At 48.1% G+C, this 19,313-nt stretch overlaps 2 protein-coding genes across 2 annotated transcripts in view; one reads left to right on the top strand and one right to left on the bottom strand.

Moving 5' to 3' along the window:
• Positions 1 to 2,904: 2,904 nt before the first annotated feature.
• On the bottom strand, positions 2,905 to 3,770 carry LOC135374431 (uncharacterized). Its single transcript, XM_064607393.1, has 2 exons — positions 3,635 to 3,770; positions 2,905 to 3,557 (listed from the first exon to the last, which is right to left on the bottom strand). The coding sequence occupies exons 1-2, from the start codon at positions 3,768 to 3,770 to the stop codon at positions 2,905 to 2,907; spliced, it is 789 nt and encodes a 262-aa protein (XP_064463463.1).
• A 5,088-nt stretch (positions 3,771 to 8,858) lies between these two features.
• The window catches only part of LOC135374437 (palmitoyltransferase ZDHHC23-B-like), a 65,256-nt gene continuing 54,801 nt past the window's right edge, over positions 8,859 to 19,313 (top strand). Inside the window, exons 1-3 of the mRNA XM_064607399.1 lie at positions 8,859 to 9,118; positions 11,979 to 12,233; positions 16,299 to 16,506. Coding sequence (XP_064463469.1) covers positions 8,991 to 9,118; positions 11,979 to 12,233; positions 16,299 to 16,506 — 591 coding nt within the window. The 5' untranslated portion in view covers positions 8,859 to 8,990. The remainder of the gene's footprint in view (positions 9,119 to 11,978; positions 12,234 to 16,298; positions 16,507 to 19,313) is intronic.

The raw sequence follows: 19,313 nt of genomic DNA, 5'->3' as shown, positions 1-19,313 counted from the left end.
GCTGACGGGGTAGGGTCCGTTATAGGGCGGTTGAAGGGGCTTGCGTACAGCGTCGACACGCACAAAAACGTGCGTGCACGTGAGCAGGTCCCGATGAACGTAGACCCTAGCGACAGAGGTGCGACGCGGGGGCGTCGGACGCAGGTCGGCAAAAATGGCTCGCAGCCGAGAAACATAGTCTGAGGGGGCGGGAACGGTGTTGGCGGACGCAGGCGCGAAGAACTCGCCAGGAAGGCGAAGTGTCGTGCCGTACACCAGCTACGCGGTAGTGCATCCCAAGTCAAATTTGAAAACCGACCGCAGGCGGAAAAGGATAACTGGTGAGGCTTCAGTCCAGGCTGAGGGGTTGGAGTGGGCTCGCAAGGCGGCTTTAAGGTGACGATGAAACCGCTCCACCAGGCCGTTAAACGCGGGGTGGTAGGCGGTGCCAAGGAGCGCAGTGAGGGCGGCAAAGATGGACGATTCAGATTGCCGACCCCGGTCGGTAGTCATGGTGGAGGGGACCCCGAAACGGGACATCCACCTCTAGACGAAGGCAGCGGCGACAGTGCTGGCGGTGATGTCGGGAATAGGGGCGGCCTCAGACCATCTCGTGAATCTGTCAATGACAGTAAGCAGGTATAGCGGTGCCCTTGCGAAGGCGACAAAGGGCACACGATGTCGACGTGCACCTTGTCAAAACGCTGATCTGGCGGAAGGAAACGTGCGACAGGTGCAGAAGTGTGGCGGTGTATTTTGGCCCGTTGGCAGTGCAAGCAGGAACGTGTCCACTGCTTTATCTGGGCGTGCATGCAAGGCCTGACGTATCGCGAGGCGATCAACTTCTGCGTTGCCCGTATGCCAGGGTGAGACAACGCGTGGAGGGTGGTGAAAACTTGCCGGCGGAGAGCGACCGGTACGAAAGGCCGAGGGTTGCCAAGAGAGGTGTCACACACGATAGTCGATGTGGCTCCTGGAAGCAGCAGGTCCTCAAAATGGAGCGTCGAATTGGGATCCGCGCGGAGCGCGGCCAATTCTTCGTCTGAAGCCTGGTGACTGGCCAACCCTTCGAGGGAGAAACGGTCGTCGGGGACAAGACGCCGGTCTCGTGACAAGGCGTTGATACGGCTGAGGGTATCCGCTGCAGTATTGTCCGTGCCGCTGATGTGTCTGATATCAGTGGAGAATTCAGAAATGAATGAGAGTTGGCGGATTTCTCGAGGGGTGTAGTTGGTGCCGGATGACACGAAGGCGTAGGTTAGCGGCTTGTGATCGGCGTAGATGGGGAAGAGCCGACCCTCGAGAAAATGGCGAAAGTGTTTCACGGCTAGGAAGACGGCGAGGAGTTCACGTGAAAACGCTATAGCGCACCTCCCTGTCCTTGAGTTTGCGCGAAAAGAAAGATAGAGGCTGCCATTGGTTGGAAACTTGCTGCTGCAGGACAGCGCCGACGGCCGAGGCGGACGCATCTACCATGAGGACAGTGGGCGTGTCGGGTACCGGATGCGCCAGAAGAGTGGCGTTCGCCAAGGCGAGCTTAGCCTTGTCAAATGCGTCGATGGCGGACTGCGGCCAGTCGAGGGTGGCAGAGCGACTCTTGGCTGAGGCGAGTAATGCTTCTAAAGGCTGAAGAGCTGATGCGCAGCCGGGTATGAACCGACGATAAAAGTTGACAAGGCCGAGAAATTCCCGGAGCTTGTGTGCCGAAGGCGGCTGTGGAAAGTCTCGGATGGCTTGAACCTTGGCTGGTAGTGGGGTGATACCGGTGCTCGTGATAAGGTGGCCAAGGAATTCGAGCCGCTCTACGCCGAATTCGGACATAGCGGCATTGATTACAATGCCAAAGTCGCTGAGCCGGGCGAAAAGGGCACGGAGATGTTCGACATGCTCCTGCGGCGTAGAACTTGCGATGAGTAGATCGTCGATGTATGCAAACACAAACGGGAGGCCTCTGATGACTGAGTCGATGAACCGCTGGAAGGTTTGTGCCGCGTTTCGCAGGCCAAACGGCATCCGCAGAAACTCAAACAATCCGAACGGCGTGGTGATTGCAGTTTTGCCGACATCCTCGGGCGCGACCGGGATCTGATGGTACGCACGTACCAGGTCGACCTTCGAGAAAAGTCTGGCGCCGTGAAGATGAGCGGTGAAATCTTGCACGTGAGGAATCGGGTACCGATCCGGCACCGTGACACGGTTCAGGGCTCTGTAGTCTCCACATGGCCGCCAATCCCCGGTCTTCTTGGGGACCATGTGGAGAGCTGAAGACCAGTTACTGGAGGATGGTCGGACGATGCCGAGGTCGAGCATGTGCTCGAACTCTGCTCTGGTCACTTTCAGCTTCTCCGGGGCCAAGCGGCGAGGTCGAACATGCACAGGCGGCCCGGTGGTCACGACGTGATGCACGACGTCGTGCTGGACCGGCAACTTCCAGTTAGGGGGTTGAGTAAGCGCCGGAAAGTCTTGAAGAACGGCCTCGTACGGGGTTTGAGGTGGCGGCCGCCGGAGGGTTGGTCCGACGGTATGCGCTGAAATAACGGCGTCCCCATGAACAGACATGAACAGACATGTTAGTGGTGGTGTCTATCAAACGGCGGCGGCTCATGTCAACAAGTAGGCCGAAATGGGCTAAGAAGTCAGCTCCCAGGATGGCGTGGGGGACCTTGGCGAGGATGAAGACCCAGCGGAAAACACGTCGTAGCCCGAGATTCAGGGTCACGAGTTTCTCGCCGAACGTGGAAATACGTGTTGCGTTGACGGCTTGCAGGGTGTTATTAGGTGCGCCGCGTCGAATGTCGTCAGCGAAGGCTGGAATGACGCACACCTCAGCGCCAGTGTCCACTAGAAACCGCGTGCCGGAGCAGCGGTCGGTGATGAAGAAAAGACGTGGATGACTGGTAACGGCGTCAGCGAGACTGGTCGCCGTCAGTTGCTGACGCTTCCGTTTCCCGAGTGGGAACAAGGAGGCTGACAGTGGTGGGCGTTGTCGCCGAAGTTTTGGTGATACCAACAGTCTGTGGAGTCAGCAGAGTGTGGGCGCAAGGGGCTGCGGCGATGACCGGCGCGGCGAGGGCTGCGGGGCCTGGGGCTTCGGGGACGATGGCTAAGGTGAAGCGAGGTGGAAATCATGGTAGTGAGTCGCGCTACCTCATCACGGAGAGCTTGAAAGTCAGCCAAGGTGGGGGTAACGGGGGCGGAGGATGAAGGGACCACAGAAATGTCCGGTGGAGCAATATCCATGATCTTATCCGCCATCTCCGCCAAGGCATCCAGGGACACAGTGGAGGACGTCGTGAGGATCATGCGCACGGTGTTCGGAAGTCGCTGCAAGAACAGCTCGCGCAAAATCGATTCGTCCACAGCTGCAGCACGATCGCCCAAGAGTTGCTGCATGCGACGGAGGAGTTGAGAAGGTCTCCTGTCGCCGAGGACTTCAGCAGTGAGCAGCTGGCGGAGGCGCTCTTGTTCAGAAGCTGTGGTACGACGGGTCAAGGCTGTTTTGAGGGCGTCGTATGGGCGCTCCGTGGGGGGAACGGTGACGATGTCCCGCACCTCAGCAGCCTCGTTTGGCCCGAGCGCTCCAACGACGTGATAGAATTTCGTCAACTGGGCAGTAATACCGCGGAGTGCGAACTGTGCCTCAATGTTGGCGAACCAGAGGACTGGGTCAGCCGGCCAAAACCGGGAATCTTGACGGTGAGGCCGTGCAGTACAGGTTGATGAGCCCTGTCACCGTGTAATGGAACGTCCTGCCCGGGAGGGATGTTCGGAGGTGTTGGTTGAGATTCCATCGAGCTCACGTCCGGGTCACCAAATGAAGGAAACAGGCGGGACAACCTTCACGTTGCGTGATATTCAAGAAGTGATTTATTCCAGCGGAGATGGCGCCGGCAACGGCTCGGCACGAGAGAATTCGCGATTCCAATGAACTATAGGTGGCGCCGCGAACTTCCAAGATGGCGGACGAAAGGAGGTCTCCCGAGCGAAGCAAGCGTAGTCGGCAAGGTGTCGGCCTAGCAGGGATTTGTTTCCAAGAAGAGTGACATTTCATGTGTTTTCGAATGTGGATTACTAGTCTGCAAGGCCATGTTTGAGTTTCTCCTCCGATAGTCCCTCGTATTTTCGTGTGAGTGTTGCAATCATGGGAACAACAGCTCCGATGGAAGTGTAGTGTCTCTATTAATTGATACTTTTTGTCGGAACGTAGAGAAGGAATCATAAAATTGTAATGCACAAGTTAACGTTCACATGGGCATTTGCAACAGCTCAAGATAACACTTATTTTCTTTGTTTCGTGTGGTGAAGATAGCGTGCTCATATGACTTTAGCTCTGACCCTGATGTTTTCAGAACTCTGTGACTGTATGTCAAAGGTATACGTGAACAATACATATTTTGAAAACCCTTGGCGTACACGCGTATATCTGACACCTTGTCTTCACTTTACACCATACATGTGCAGCTATTTAACATGCATTATGCTGTGCGGTGAACATCTGAGCGCTGGAAGAGACGCTCTGGCAAAGTGAAGTATTCGTTTTCTCTGCCGCTCTTTGTATTTACATACTACTTGGTGTGATATTTTTACCTTTGCGCGTCATTCGTTGGTACTTGTGCGGCACTAGACAGAAACTTTCAATCCCAGAGAACATCCATAGTGGATGCTTGTCTACGCCGCATTAGTACGGTGATATTGTTTACTTTGCCTGAGGTCTGAAAAATGCATATATATCAACACGACAAAGAAATGCGGGTTCCTCGTTTGGTATTACTAAGATTAATATTAAGATAGTATCGTGGTAACAGAGTTGGTCCGGAAACTCGGTCGACACATGGGACCTCCGTTCCGTTCTTCTTGATTAGGGAAACAACAGAAAGCGTGGGGCATTTTGAAAAGGCTGAGAATAAATTAGTAGTGCAACATTCCTCTTTTCGATGTCAATACATTCTTTGCTGCCGGCATTCTGTCCATAAGCAAGAGAAACGTGTCGCCGTACCCCTTCCCTGTCCGGACCCGCTGCCGGACCTCCACTCGCAGCTTTCCGAAATCGTCGCCAGGTGGCCACGGCTTCGCTGGAATCGCGAAGCGATGGCGCTGTATGGCGATGGCGCTGGCGCTGGAACCGCTACACTTCCAAGAGTACTCGTGGAGGCGGCACATACACACTTCCGGAATATATGTGGCTAAAAAAAAAAGACAAGAAGCGCCATTGGTCGTTTTTTTAAAATTGTTATTTGCGTCTTCTTTTTGGCAGTTGCGGGCTTCCTTGTACGCGATTTTTGTGGTTCAGAACCCCATGTTTTGTTCTCATTTCGGGCTATGAAAATAAGTCCCTTAGCAGGATATAACAGAGTGTATACGATAAGAGATCATAGAGAGTACAGTACGCTACTGTGACGTTGCACTTGAAATGCACGTATCTGTAACAAGCAGTGTTGCTGTGAACCACTGCTGTGTCGGCAAAAACAACAGCGGCGAAAGAACATTTGTGTTATTTGAGAATCGGATGCGCTTGAACCGTGACAATCTGCTCGAAATTCACATTCAACCGGTTCGAACTGGTTTAAACTGGTTCGAACCGATATTTTGCCCTGCTGCAGTTGCTGAATCCGAACCGAAAAGAAAACGTTATTTTCTGTCGAACACGCCTCGAACCGAATCCGAACAATTTTTTTGCTTGTCTTGAACCGAACCGGAACTGACCCGAAGAGAAGGTGATACGGTTACCGGTTCGGGAATCGGTTCAGAGGTGAAATACCTAATTGTACTATCGACCGACGTTTTTTCTTTTTGTTTATTTATTTTTTGTATAATGCCAGATGCGAGTAAAAGTTTGTGACTTTTATGACGTCAGTTCTTTGCCGGAGCAAAACAGAGCCCTGACTGGGTTCTGCCATCGTTTTCAGCAGACGACCACGAGAGTACAATACAGTAAAATATGATAAATATGTGTTTATTGCTTTATTAAAATGTATTTATTACTTGTCTTGTGGTTTCACCTGAAACGGTTATTTCACACCTTTCTCTTAAGACCGTGTACGGTGAGGGCAAGCTCGCTTTGATGCAGCGAAATTACTGCCGATGAACCGGTTAAACCAGGACCGAAAAAAACAACGGTTCCAATAGACCTCTACCTGTTTGTAAACAAATGATGTCATAATGTTCGACAGCGCCACGAGTTTGGTAGAGTTGAACTGGTTGAACTACGTTCAGTGCTAGTGGCAAACAAGGTCGCGCCCGAAAGCCACGGTCTTGAGGGGATAACGATGGTCTCTGAAAAGGACGCGACCATCGGTCCTACTTTTCTTTCAATAGGAGGCAGCGAACAAGTGCCCATTCGTGGAACCCAGCTCCCCCCTTCCGATCTGTTTTGGTTTCGGTGTGTCTACCAACGTCATGATGACGTTTCTCGGGTAGAGGTTTATCCCTGTAATTGTCCCGATCGCTCATCACTTTTTTTTTAGGGGGGGTGGGAGGGCGTTCTTCCTGAGCCGAACCCAAACCAGTACCGAACCGATATACCTGAACCGGTTCAAACTGATAATCTCGTTACAGCGGAGCTACACCCGAACCGAACCAATATGCTTGAACCCGAACCTGACCGAAAAAAATACCGGTTCCGATCCCTGGTTTCGACAAAGAAACCGCTCCTCCACCCCAAAGCGAGGGCCTGGACCCGACGGTCTCGTACCCCCTGCCCCTCTCATAAGGTGTACCATTCGATTGCCCTTTGTTGAAAATGGATTACTGCGAATTTACCCGACAATACACGTCACGGTTATTAAATAACCGAGTTAAATTGATAAAGATTGCAGAGCATGCCGCGATCTGTGTTGGCAACAGTAAGAACGGCCACGTCGCCGTGCGGGAAAGTCCGTGATAGGATACAGAAATCGTCTGCTTTTGCGCGCGCTAGTGCACCGGCGGAGCAGACAACTTTCAGAAGTTACTGGGGACCGCGGCAACTCTCGTACATTTTCTTTCACTTCTTATGCGAAAAACGCACATTCTAAGGAGTGGCCCACATGGTGGTTTAGAACAATTATGTTAATCCTCAGAGACAAGTTAAAAGTCGCAGGACAACCCCACCCACAATCACAAATCTGAAGTCGCCGGCCATCGGCGCGCGCGGTCGCATTACACCTCCGACCAAAAATATATTACGCGCGCTTCCATTACACTCCCCGTTGCACACTGATCATGTTTCGCAATGAAGTGTCGCTGACGACGTATATGGAGAAGGAGTGCGTGTTTATTTAAAAACCGCATTAAATGCTCGCGGAAGGCAAACACGTGACTTAGCTTCCACCTATCCAATTATGCGCCACATTATTGGAGACCCCACAATCAATGCACGGACTACGTTCTCCGCTGGCGTAGATATATGCCTGAGTGCAGAGGCGGTATGGCGGGCTAGAGGGACGCCCATTCTAGCCCGCCATAGAGGCGGAGAGTTTTCATTTTCCCAGGGGGGGGGGGGGGGGGGGGGCAAGGGCGCACGGCGAAATAAGCACTCTGACGGGGAGGGGGGGATATGTTTATTAAGAAAAAAAGAAAGGTAAGCCAGATGGATGTCGGTGTGTTATTCCAAAACAGAAGAGTGAAATGGGGAAGACAAAAAACGCAAAGAAAAAAGAAAGCAAAAGAAAACAAAAAGAAGGAAAGAAAGGGAAAATAAAAATGAAGAACACAAAACTAAAGCTGAAGAATCACACACTCTGGCGGGATCTTATGATGCATGCAGAACTGGTATAAAAATAAGAGGAAGGAAGAACAGAAAAAAGAAAAAAAAACAGAGAAAACGTAAACAGTGAACATGTGCACAACTGAAGGCATTACGCCTTTGAAAACTGACTGCAAAAGGAACAAAATCTATTGGATCCTCGGTGTTTGACCCGAAATGCGAGTAATATATATGGTCAATGAAATGGAGCAGCGGGAGTTGTCCCGCTCCCAACGGATATGCGTTCCGAAGATTCTACCTTTACACCTCACTGGCAGCTGCTGGTACCTTTCCGACTGCTTCGTTTCTGATTGCTTTGGGCGAAATTCAGGCTATCTGTTGTGTCATCCTCTGTGTTTCTTCACCTCACTTTCTACTGTGATAATGAGTATGGTGCGGAGACATATTTTACAAATTGCAAGATGCATTTTTGGGGTTGGTGTCTCTTCGCTCTTTTGACCCGGGCGCGCCGAGCCCCAAAGGTTGGTGTCAGTCACTTAGCGGGACTTCCCGGGGGAGGCGGCGCCCCCCCCCTAGTTTATGTTCCGGGGGGGCAAGGCCCCCCCCCCCCCCCCGCAGTCGGCGCCTATGCCTGAGTGTCCCCATTTCGAGAGCAAAGGGGATGACTCAACCCAAGGTGAGGTGCTTCTGCAAGTTACAATTACCATGACAACGGCGACGTACCCGCAGGCCGACGTCATGCGTGACGTTGCATGGGAGAAGCTCAGGTTTCGTCGTCTGCTATTATGGCACGTTTCGACAAATTCCTCGAAAACGACTTGGTTATTCCGAATGAAACTTTGACGGTTGTATGTGTACGGTACTCGTGAAGATAGTTTTGGCTAAGTTTCGGAATCGCCCCGGCTGTACGAGACCGTCCCATTAAAAACGAGCACGGACCACGAAGACGGATAGAGGGCTATCTGCCTCCGTTTTACGTGTTCGTTTTCAACATAGACGAGTATAGATTTCATTTGTATCCGTTTTGCTGGCACTTTATTGTGCATCGCACGAGTTATTCTACCCAGCCCCATGCATTTCCACGTTGCGTTCGTTTCACCGAGTCAAAGTAGCGCTTTCTCTTGCAAACAGAAACTAAATCTGAAGCAGGCAACGGGAAGGAGCATCGGCATTAACACCACGCATTGAGGGGCGCTCTCGGCGTTCTGCTTTGTTGCTTTGCGTTTTAAAGGAGCGTATCTTTTTCTACTTGCGGTACTTCACGCTCCGTTGTCTGTCTTGTCTGAAACCCTTTAGCGCCTCTATTAATAGACATGTCGAGTTTAGAATGACGAAGATCAACCAAAGCGAAGAGGAACCCCTCTGTTGCTGCGAATACATATCCCAGTTTGGACAACGTTCTCACGTGTTGGCCTGCCTCTGTGATTGCGAAGCCTTGGATGAATGCTTTGACAGGTAAGTTGACGGGGATTCCTTGAGATATGACGCCCATCCTTCACAGCAACGACAGATCTCAATGAAAGCATTGGGTGTGTCACCTTTCTCAAGCAGTGAAAAGCACGTGCCGCTGCAGCCTTCGCGCATTCTCATCGTTGTGATTTCCATGCGATATGAGTTGCTCCGTCGGGTGACAGGTGTCATTCACTCGCAGAAGTGAATGGATCGGCGAGCTGCTAAGGCGTCAAAGCTTGAGCTCAGCGCTAAGCTTGAGCTGTCACGCATGCGGATCAGGCAATACGAACTCTGTGGAGCCTGTCGCATTTCGTAGTGTAGAATGCAGGTTTGGACACTGACGCTTATTCTCTTCCTCTTCAACATGTAATGAAGCCCTTACTGCGCTGTATTAACTGGTTAGCTCACCTATTTTATGTTGAGCGATGGTGGCATTGTTATGCGGAAGTACTATTATGTCTAGGTGTCCCAGGGATTTCCCTACACCCCCCTCAGGGGGGGGGGGTGTACACCCTCCCTGCATTTTGGCAACACCCCCCTGAAATTTCTCAGGTAACCCCACCCAGCTCGGCCACCAACACGTTCTGGTAGTGAGTCCCTCGCAGCGAATTACATCCTGTACGGTCAAACTTGGGCTGTAGGACCACAGTCATCCAGATGATCGTACCATGCATTTCTCCAAAATCATTTGAAAGTGACTGTTCAATGCATATATTCCGCGCATATACGAGCAAAAATGCGTGCGGGCACGCAAACTCAATGTGGATCATCAAGAACCATTTGCGCCCAACTCAATCAAGCGAAGTATTCTGCCTTTTTCGTCTAAGGTTTTCATCGTTGGTTGCTAGGTGTTCATTGAGCTTCGTGAGACAATGTGCTAGGCTTTTTTCTTTGCCGGTCGTGTGATTATGCATCTTAATGTTGAAATGCCGTTCATAATGAATCTGTATTCTACTGTACTGTGTTTTAATGTAATAACATGTACAAATAAAACGGGAAAGCTGTGCAGATATGTCACCATTGTGCCATGATTCTTTCCGTGTCTATGAAAAATTCCGTAAGTGGAACCTTCACCAAGCACCCCCCCCTTGAAAGCTCGGCACCCCCCCAGCAGTGAATTTCTGGGGGAATCACTGGTCCCACCTCTGCGAATGCGAGCTGTACAAAAGGGCCTGGGAAACGTGCCAATTTGGCGTCCACATTTACATACCAAATAAAATAGTGAATTTGTTCTAAAAAAAGCCCGCCATGCTGACAGTAGTGATGTAGCACTTGATCCCCTCGATTTTGACAAGATAACTGTTTTGACTGAACTAGCACACGCGAGCGACCCTTCTTAATGCCTCCTCATGTATGTGTATGTCTCCCCTTGTTGGTGTCTGTTACTCCCTCATGTATGTTTGTGTTGTAGCTGTCTACGAGGGCTAACAGGATGTTTTCATTCTCTAACTGCATCACGTTTTGTATACAGTTTATAAAATTATATATACAGTGTAAGCGCAGTTATAAGGACTGTCACCCATTTTATTCTCATTCACACTAGCATATGCGAAGAGGCGAGAAACGAGACTGTGCACCAAAAAATGTAGAATGTGCCCAAAACATTTGTGACAGCGAGTCAAAACTCAGCATTTGAATAAAGTGCGCTTTGTCAGTTTACCTGTGTGCAGTGCACAACACGACACGTTTCCATTGTGTGGCTCCTTCGTGGCATACATTCTATGCAGAACTTAGAGCATATCTCTTATTCTCAACCAGCACAGAAAGTAATATCGGTCCGTCTTCTAATTGGTGAAAATGGGAAGGCCCTATACGCTTCTTCTGTATCACTTTACACCTTTGCTGACACTCCTTGTCCTCAGCAAGTTAATAGACAAGATGTACTTGAAAGCGCACTATAGTCGTGTTCAACATAAGAAGGAAAAGAAATCAAATCCGTCAGCTCTCAAAATATTACTGCGCCGCAGATAGGATGGCTGGACACCAGTGACGTAGCAGGACCTCCAGGTTAGGGGGCTCAGTATGAACCCCTCCCTACCCCCTGCTGCTCTCGGTTGCGCCATTTGGCACACACGCATACCTGTGCATACAGCAAGATGAGCAATAAAAATCTAGAATGTGTCAGTGTTAAAAATGCAATTATGTACATATAGTCCGTCATGGCCGGCCATGCTGCCTCATGACATTAGAAGTAGTTTGAAAACCTCATAATTTCAAAACTATTCAACAATGCTGCTTAGAGAGGGTGGAAACCAGCAACAGCAAGAACATTCGCGATCGTGGGTCTGCCCATGGTGGGTAAGGGGGGCTCGACTCCCCTACCTATGTCTTTGAATGAGTTGGGGTATTTCTCGTAAAAAAAGTTGCCTTCACTTGACAAAATTTCGAGTCCAAGTCAGAAAATTTGACTTCCCACGGCAAAAAGGTAATGAAAACCAACGCAAGTCGTGATGAAAGTTCCCAGAAGATATATACTTCCTTAACTACCGCATCTTTTTCGGACAAGCAGCTTTTTGTATAAAGATTAATAACACGCTTGGTGAAATGCCCTGTATATTGCTTACATATTCCTAGCAATGCATGTTTCTAGCATGAGACAAAAATTGTTGTTTCAAGTATCTTTACTTTGAGTGATCAAAAATGTGAATACAGCAGAAAATGCAATTTTGTCATTCATATTCTTAGCCCTGTAGAAACGTTTCTCAGGCCAAAACTGAAAATAGAGCCTAATTGACCTCAGACATATTTCACACAAATTAAGCAATTGTTTGCAGTGCTACCCGCCTTTAAAAATGTAGGAGGAATCCCATAGCTAGTGGCAGCTCTCAAACAGTCTTATCATGGGATGTTTTATCCATTACAGGTTGTTTACGTGCCGTCGTGTTTCGAGGTCTACCCTTTCCCGTGTGAAACTGACCTCCATGGACCGCCTGCGAATTCCATGGGCTGGAGGTGCCAAGAGAGTGGATGTGGATGTGATATTTGCAGTTATTCTGCTTCCATCTGTGTTACTCATTGCCTGTCTAGGATGGACAGCCACATTGTTCAGTTTCCTGGCGATGCCCATTGGGCTTTATGTGATACACTGGCACTCCATAAAGACCAAGCGAAGAACTAAGTACGCTTCTTTCCGTTTCTCGTAATGTCGTATAAAGACTTGTGATGTTGCAACCCTTTGCATTGCCAAGCATTGTTGTATATGCTTTGGAACCTTGTGTTATAGGGTTAAACCAGGTAAAACAAATTTTTACCCCCTAGTTTGCACCGTGATCGCTTCTGGTCAACCTGGAAAGTTCAGAAAACCAAATGTGCCAACACGCAAACACAGCTACTTGTACAGACACGGGTGCACACTAAATAAGGTGGTGGTTCAATAAGTAACCTTAGTTCTTTATTGGTGAACAACGAAAATTAATGTTCTGGGAGAATGTGTTATTTAAAAAAAAATTGTCCATTGCCCATTCCAGCATACATCTTTTTGTCATAAGACAAGCTTAGAAATATGAATGGCACTCTTGTTCTTGAATATGATGCAAGTTGTATTGAGAACAAATGTCATCGCCATACTTACGGTGTCATTCAGGAGTATACCAAAAAATAAGTTCCGCCTGAACCGCCCTTTATTCTGATGCAAGCAGAGAACATTTGTAACTTCCGGACAGCAACGTCGCGTTTCTTTTTACCCTTAGACATGGCATCGATTAAGTATAGAAAGTTCTTCATCAACTGTCAAAACCTCAAATTTTCTGACTGCATTAATCACAAAGTACTACAGGAAACCGATAGAAAAACATAAAAGTGAGACGAAAGCAACCAAGTGACTCGAATAACAAAAGCGATGAGATGGAAGCTCAATCCCCGATTTGCCAATTACATCATTCCACTTGATGTCAATAACCAGTAACAACACACTATGACATTGACGGCACTACCGTACTGTGCCTTCATGCTATGGTGGATGACAGTAGGCTTCACACCTTCGCTCGTAAGGAAATAGATGACTGACAGTTTCTCCTCCCTGGTGCATACCTGAAGCAGGCATCCATATATAATCACTTGTTGCAAGTTTGAACCTGCCTTGCGGAGGTTGCAAAACACAACATGCAGAGTAGGAGACCAGCACGACAACCCACAGCAAGAACATTAAGTACGAGATAGAGTTTGTAATTCTCATTGTATGATGTGTGTATGTACGTATGATGAAAAAATACAAATGGAAAACACAACACCTGAGTAATGCAAGCTTTTCAGCACGTTGGTGTAACATCTTGAACGTATCGAGTTTGAACAGGACAGAGACGCTGTGTGCTGTTGTTCTGTCTGCTGTGTCCCTGTCCTGTCTTCACACCGGGTCAGTTCAGAACAATGGAGTAAAAACCGGGACTGGTGTACTTATAGTTCAAAACAATACCTGCTTTAGTAGTGAAATGCAGCATATATCTTTTATGTGTATGAAACAGTAATGGAAGTGCTGCGCCATTTGCAGCAAACTGTGCTAATCACGGGGTGCTGCACCATCCTGTGCCATAGAGGGTGTTTTTGTTGCGTTTGCACCAAAACAGGGGCAGAGCATAGTAGGGGCGGAAGTAGGCGAGGACTAGGAGTACTTCGCACTCTATGGAGATTGCGCGTGTTACAAGAGAACGAAACCCAAAGTGAAGGAGAAGCACCAGTGTTTGGCAAAATTTTAATGTGAGAGGGAGCTGTCACAGCAAGTTACTAGGGGGCTAATTGTGTGAGTCGAAGCCGATACCAGCTGGCCTAGCCCAGCCTATCCATTCGGCCAAGCAGTCACACATTTCGACTTACTGATTTTTCGGTGCCAAAAGGTAGCTGGGTGTGTCTGAAGATGTGGTCTAAGCCTATTGTTGCCGGTCACTGCAACTTGCCACATTTGAGGGTCGCTAGGTTCCTCAACAACGAAACACAATGCGTGCGTGGACAGTTCTTCGTGCCATCCACTGAGTTCGGGTTTGGGAACGTGTGTTGACACATCCTGGTGTTCCCTGTCTCGTTTCTTCCCTTTTATCTTTTTTGATAGCTAGGTCAGTCTCGTGGCTCCACGATCTCTCACCTCGCACCATTTTTGTATTCCGTCGACCAAGTGGCGGAACGTTAAACATTGTGCGGCAACCTAACAAGAGAAGTCTTGCAGAATAAGTGAAAGTGCATTCAGTACAAAGTGTTGTGAAGTCTCGGCCTCAAACGTCGACGTAGTGTTGAAGCCGATGACTTCCCCCCAACTGACATGACCGCCACCTCCAGGTGGCTGCACATACACAAATGCAAAAATGAAAATTGTACCCCTGACACGAAACGTGGAAATAACTCATTCCACGTCATAAATGAGTGATCATACGTGCGCGAGACCCTTCGACAGTGAGTGGCGAAGCTGCACCAGGCTGCACCTAAACTAGATTTTTCTGGCACCAATGGCTGTCCTTGAACACATCGAGGCACTTCCATCACTGGTGTGAAGCTTTCGCCAGGAAGCCTGCAGATTTTAAGAGTTATATAACTGCCACAGAAGTAATTATCTTTGAGTCTTTATGCGGAAGAGACTCCAATCAGTTTTGGAGAAGTTAGATTGGTGAGACGTGTGGGTAAGCACTGTTAGCTTTCAGTTTAGGGGTCAATCTCTGAGTTTCTTTCGTATTGATCCACTCACTTGTGTGTGCTCAGACAAATTGGGCTAACAGTATGCCATTGATTCTGTGCTGTAACAATGCATTGCTCTCAGGAATGGTCCAAGAGGAAAGACTTATGCTCCAACTGACATTTAACTGGACAACTTTCAAACAACTACTGACAGTGCTTGTCAACAGTATTTAAAGTCCTCTTGAAGAGATCCTCGACACCTCTGCAAGCCGCTTTTATGCATTTCTGGGTACTATTACATTCACTGTGCAGAGTATGGTAGAGCCCTGCACCATCCGTGGATGGAAGTGGATATCCGCAAGATACTTGTGGATTCAGATGACAATTTAGCACTTTCTGCGGTGTGCGGATCGGATGCGGATGCGCACGTAGCGGATCGGATGGGGATATACCGCGTGCTGTAATTTTTCCGCCAGCAATTTATTTGTATTGCGCGCCGACAGCGAGTGCATGCTCGGGTTCACCTTTGACCATGCACGGCCAAGACAGGAGAGGAGGCATTCTGTCGTCTCGAACCACGCGAGCGCCGGTGAGGTAGCATTCCAGAAGTCTCTCTATATTGCGTTTGTTGAAAGGTTTACCTATGCTTGTCGTCGTGAGTCCTTCCGTGACATCATGGAGGACATGCTTCCGGTGGTCTTTACGCGTCTTTCGAAATGTGCGGATTTTGCGGATCGAATGCGGATGGTGCGTTTTGCTCAGCGGATCGGATGCGGATGTAAAGTGTTGTGTATGCTGTGGATGCGGGTCGGATGCGCATAACTTGTGCGTGGATGCGGGTCGGATGCGATACCTCAAATCTCATTCGCGCAGAGTATATACCTAAAATTGGTTAGAACAGAGAAATGCTGCTCAAGTAAGGGCTGCTGCTGCGACTGGACTCCAGCTGGTGCGACATAGAAACTAGAGATGACGTTAGAAGCACGTGATCTTCCTCTTTGGTAGGCTGGCTTGGAATGAGCAAATGATGCAAGTGATGTCATTCTACTTGTAGGAGGGAAGTGTTGTGTGTGTGTGTGCCACTAGTTTTGTGTGTGGAATGCACCTGCGTGGAATATATAATGGCAAAATTGCATATTTTGCAAAGTAATTTTTTGTAGCCTTCCTCTGGCGAGAGCTCAGACTTTTCGAGAATCTCTTTATGGTCCCTTCAACATCAGGTGTGATCTTTCTTATATGGAGACTTGTTCTATGATTCTACAGCAGTCTGTAAGTGTTTACTCTCCCTGTTAGCAGTGTCTTTGAGTTGCCTTCTAAAATACAAGAGGTGTAGGCAAAATTTGTCGTTTTGAATTTTGAAATTGTATTTTATGTATTGTGTAGACACAGTTCATGACATTTCATCGTTATTTGATCAACCCTTTGCAGTTCATGTGAGAAAGCATCAAGTTGAGTAAGGTGACGCCTATTGTTAAGCCTGGTACATGCATAATTCCAATTCATCGAAAACCTTCGGTTGAGCATATATCGCTATGAGAACTCAGTGGCACATGATTGTTCCTGATGTATTCTTCCTCTTGTGCAGGTTCTTTGCAGCATGGACAGCAACGTCATTTGTGATGCTCGTTGGAGTGTTCCAGCTTGAAGTAGTTCCTTACCTCGAGATTCTCTTTTCTGAGAACCTCCTCCTCATGACTGCAGTAGCTTTCACATGCATATGCAGTTCTATTGTGCGGTCTGGTCCTGGGATACCTGCTCCTCCTCCCACTGATGCGATGTCACAAGGCATAACGGTATGTATCCAAAGTCCTGGCTAATACAGGTTCATTTTGACCCAGAGTGGTGAGAGGATATTTGCAGGATATCTGTGCTACGACATTCTGTAAAACTCTTCAATTTCGCAAATCAGGTACATATTTGAGACCGCTAAGCTTTGTGAAATCTAGATACTAAAGTTTGTGGCTTGGTTGCCATGTTTTGTGATGAGCGTAAGGTTGCTCTTACTGTATTTCGTTAAAGCGTCTTTCTGGAGTCTGGGTGATGTTCACCCTCCAGCGATATTACCAGTGTGCTTGTAGAAATAGCCCACAGATGGTGCCGCAGCGCCCCCGAGCATAGCCTGAGCCAGCTGTGATCAAAACGCACCTCTGATCTGCTTGCTGCATAGGAATACTGCACCCTCGTACCTTGCTATGCTAAGATATAAGAACCTACAATAGACATTCAACTGCCACTCAGAGGGAAGCCAAGAATCCCTGTCTCCTCCGGTGGAGGGAACGAAGACATGCCAACAGACATTCTCTGTTTGTTTACATTGGGCCTCACAGATGCGGCGTGGCGCCATGTAGTTCTGGTTTCGAAATGCTGCTACATTTAACGTGCATATGATTGACACAAGCAGGCTGCACAGCATGACGAACTCTGTGTGCACCGGATTATCTGCCGGACTTACTTGCTCTGCTACGGGGCTTTCAAAGTCATAGTCGACAGTGTGATGGCAGTAACGCCGGAGTAACCAGAGTCTGGTGCAGACTGTCTTCATGTACAGCACGGACGCTTTTGAATGGGGCTGTTTTCCTCGATTCCCGGAAACTCAGTAACCTCATACGCTCCATACTGCCTGCTCACAGCAAGTGGGTTGCACAGTCAAGGTCCACGCATATTTCACTGTGCTCCATCCACGTGAACAGGCCATCCGGGTAGACAAATGCCAAGGGGATGAAGACTTGTTCTCTCTCTCCACCTTTGATGACCCACGTGGTGCCGAGCGTGCCGTGCCGGAATGAGAAACACTGTCACGAAGTTCGTAATTTAATTCGGTATTTGCTTGTAAAACTTCATTGCGAAGGTTGCAAATTTTGCCCTACTGACCGCAAAATCACTTTGTTATTTTGGTACATTCGCTATAAAGGAATTTGTTATAAATGTTCAAAATATACATTGAATCCTATGGGCGCCTGACCAAACCGCGAAAAACATTCCTCATAATGATCTTTTCACTATAAAGGTATTCATTGTAAAGGAGCTTGACTGTATGAACATCAGAAACTCACCAATGGGAAACTACCTTGAGCTGCTTGAGCGGTGAGTCTGCGAGGCACCTAGTAAGCAAAGCAGGCAAACTCAAGAATAATGCTAATTGTCTGTGCACTTCTCGCTGATTTGTCCTTCACATGTACATCAACCCAAATTTCTAGTCAGTGTCGAAAATTCATTTTTTCCCCAAATGTCAGCACAAAAATGAGAACACATTACAACTAGGGGTGTGCGAATCCGAATATTTTAAGTCGAATCGAATATCGAATCGAAGGGGGGAAAAATTCCGAATACCGAATCGAATATCGAATATTCGTGCAAAATTTACAATATGTGACTTTCGCACTAAAAGTTTCCATTTTGTAGCCCATGGCTTTAGTAGTCCTGGCTTTTTTCTGGCATTAACTGTCACAAGAGAGAGACGCAATTCTGCTGTTTAAAGCCCCTGCTCTTTAATTTTACATGAGAGTGCTTCCTGCTTTTCAGGTGAGCCTACACTTACTGGAGTACTGGAATGGTTATCTTCATTTCAAAATTGTATGCCAGGCAGTAGCACGTTATACGGACGAGGCTGTAATTGTTTCAGACAACCACAGGCCATTTGTGAAACAAACGAATTGGCATCCTGCCTCAGCTTTGCCATGAACACCTTTAGTTTCTTTGCACTTGCCCTACGAAGTTGCACTACTGAAACTTTAGACGTAAAGGACATCTTTAAGACACCCTTCTTGCTCGTGGACTGTAGTCATTATTCGAGAGTCCTAACTTTTTAAAGGAGCTAGGAAAGCACTTTAATCACTAGCATTTTTTTGAACCAAGTGGTTAATAAGCATATTAAAATGCACCATGCGAAGTAATACTATCAACAGGTGCATAAATATCGCAAAATTCGATTTTGAAAATCGCGTCCGTGCGCAACGGTGGCAATACCCGGAACGAGCCGTCGAGCCGCTTGCGTCATTTTGACGTCAGAAAGGTGGAGCCCCTGATTGGTTTCGAAGAACGTCGTCTGCTATTTTTCACTCGGAACCCCGCTGCGACGGTGGAAGAGGTTTCTTTCGCTTTTTCTTTGGTTTATCAGATACAGTAAACGAAGACTGGTCTACAGGTTAGACCGTGAGATTGTAGAGGCCTCCTCATTGAACTCCCCGAGCAAAGTCAACCAAAAATCGGTCAACCTCTCCCCGCTTGACCTTGCTTTCCCTAAAGCGACCTTCCGGAGTAGGTGGATTATGAAAATAAACTTCAGGTGCCAGTTGAACGCTGTTCTGTTCGTGTCTGTGTTTTGTATGCTGTTCGTTATCGTGGTGACTGTTTCTTGTTGTGTTGTTGGTGGCAATACGTATAAACACAGTGCGGTACTAAGCGCTGCTTCACTTCACGCCTCGAAATGATCGCTGCATGGCTTTGACCAATAATTCCGTCCGCTATGTCATTATATCAATATACGCTATATCACTAATTCGCTATGATCACTAGTGCCCGTCACTTTGACTAGCAACTTTGTTAGCCATTCAGTTAATTCCTTATTCAGCTGGAGGAGTGTTCTTGCCCATACGTTGTC

This window comes from Ornithodoros turicata, unplaced genomic scaffold (genome assembly GCF_037126465.1).
Source record: "Ornithodoros turicata isolate Travis unplaced genomic scaffold, ASM3712646v1 Chromosome58, whole genome shotgun sequence".
In the NCBI taxonomy this organism is placed as follows: domain Eukaryota; kingdom Metazoa; phylum Arthropoda; class Arachnida; order Ixodida; family Argasidae; genus Ornithodoros; species Ornithodoros turicata.
The sequence above is the reverse complement of the archived record's forward strand: the minus strand, read 5'-3'. Positions and strand labels throughout refer to the sequence as shown.

What these genes read in the sequence shown, in the direction of transcription:
- LOC135374431 (XM_064607393.1), bottom strand. Translation starts at nt 3,770, where the DNA reads ATGGAATCTCAACCAACACCTCCGAACATCCCTCCCGGGCAGGACGTT. An exon ending in CCGGCTGACCCAGTCCTCTG is followed by an intron (nt 3,558 to 3,634) that starts GTTCGCCAACAT and finishes ACGTCGTTGGAG; the next exon opens with CGCTCGGGCCAAACGAGGCT.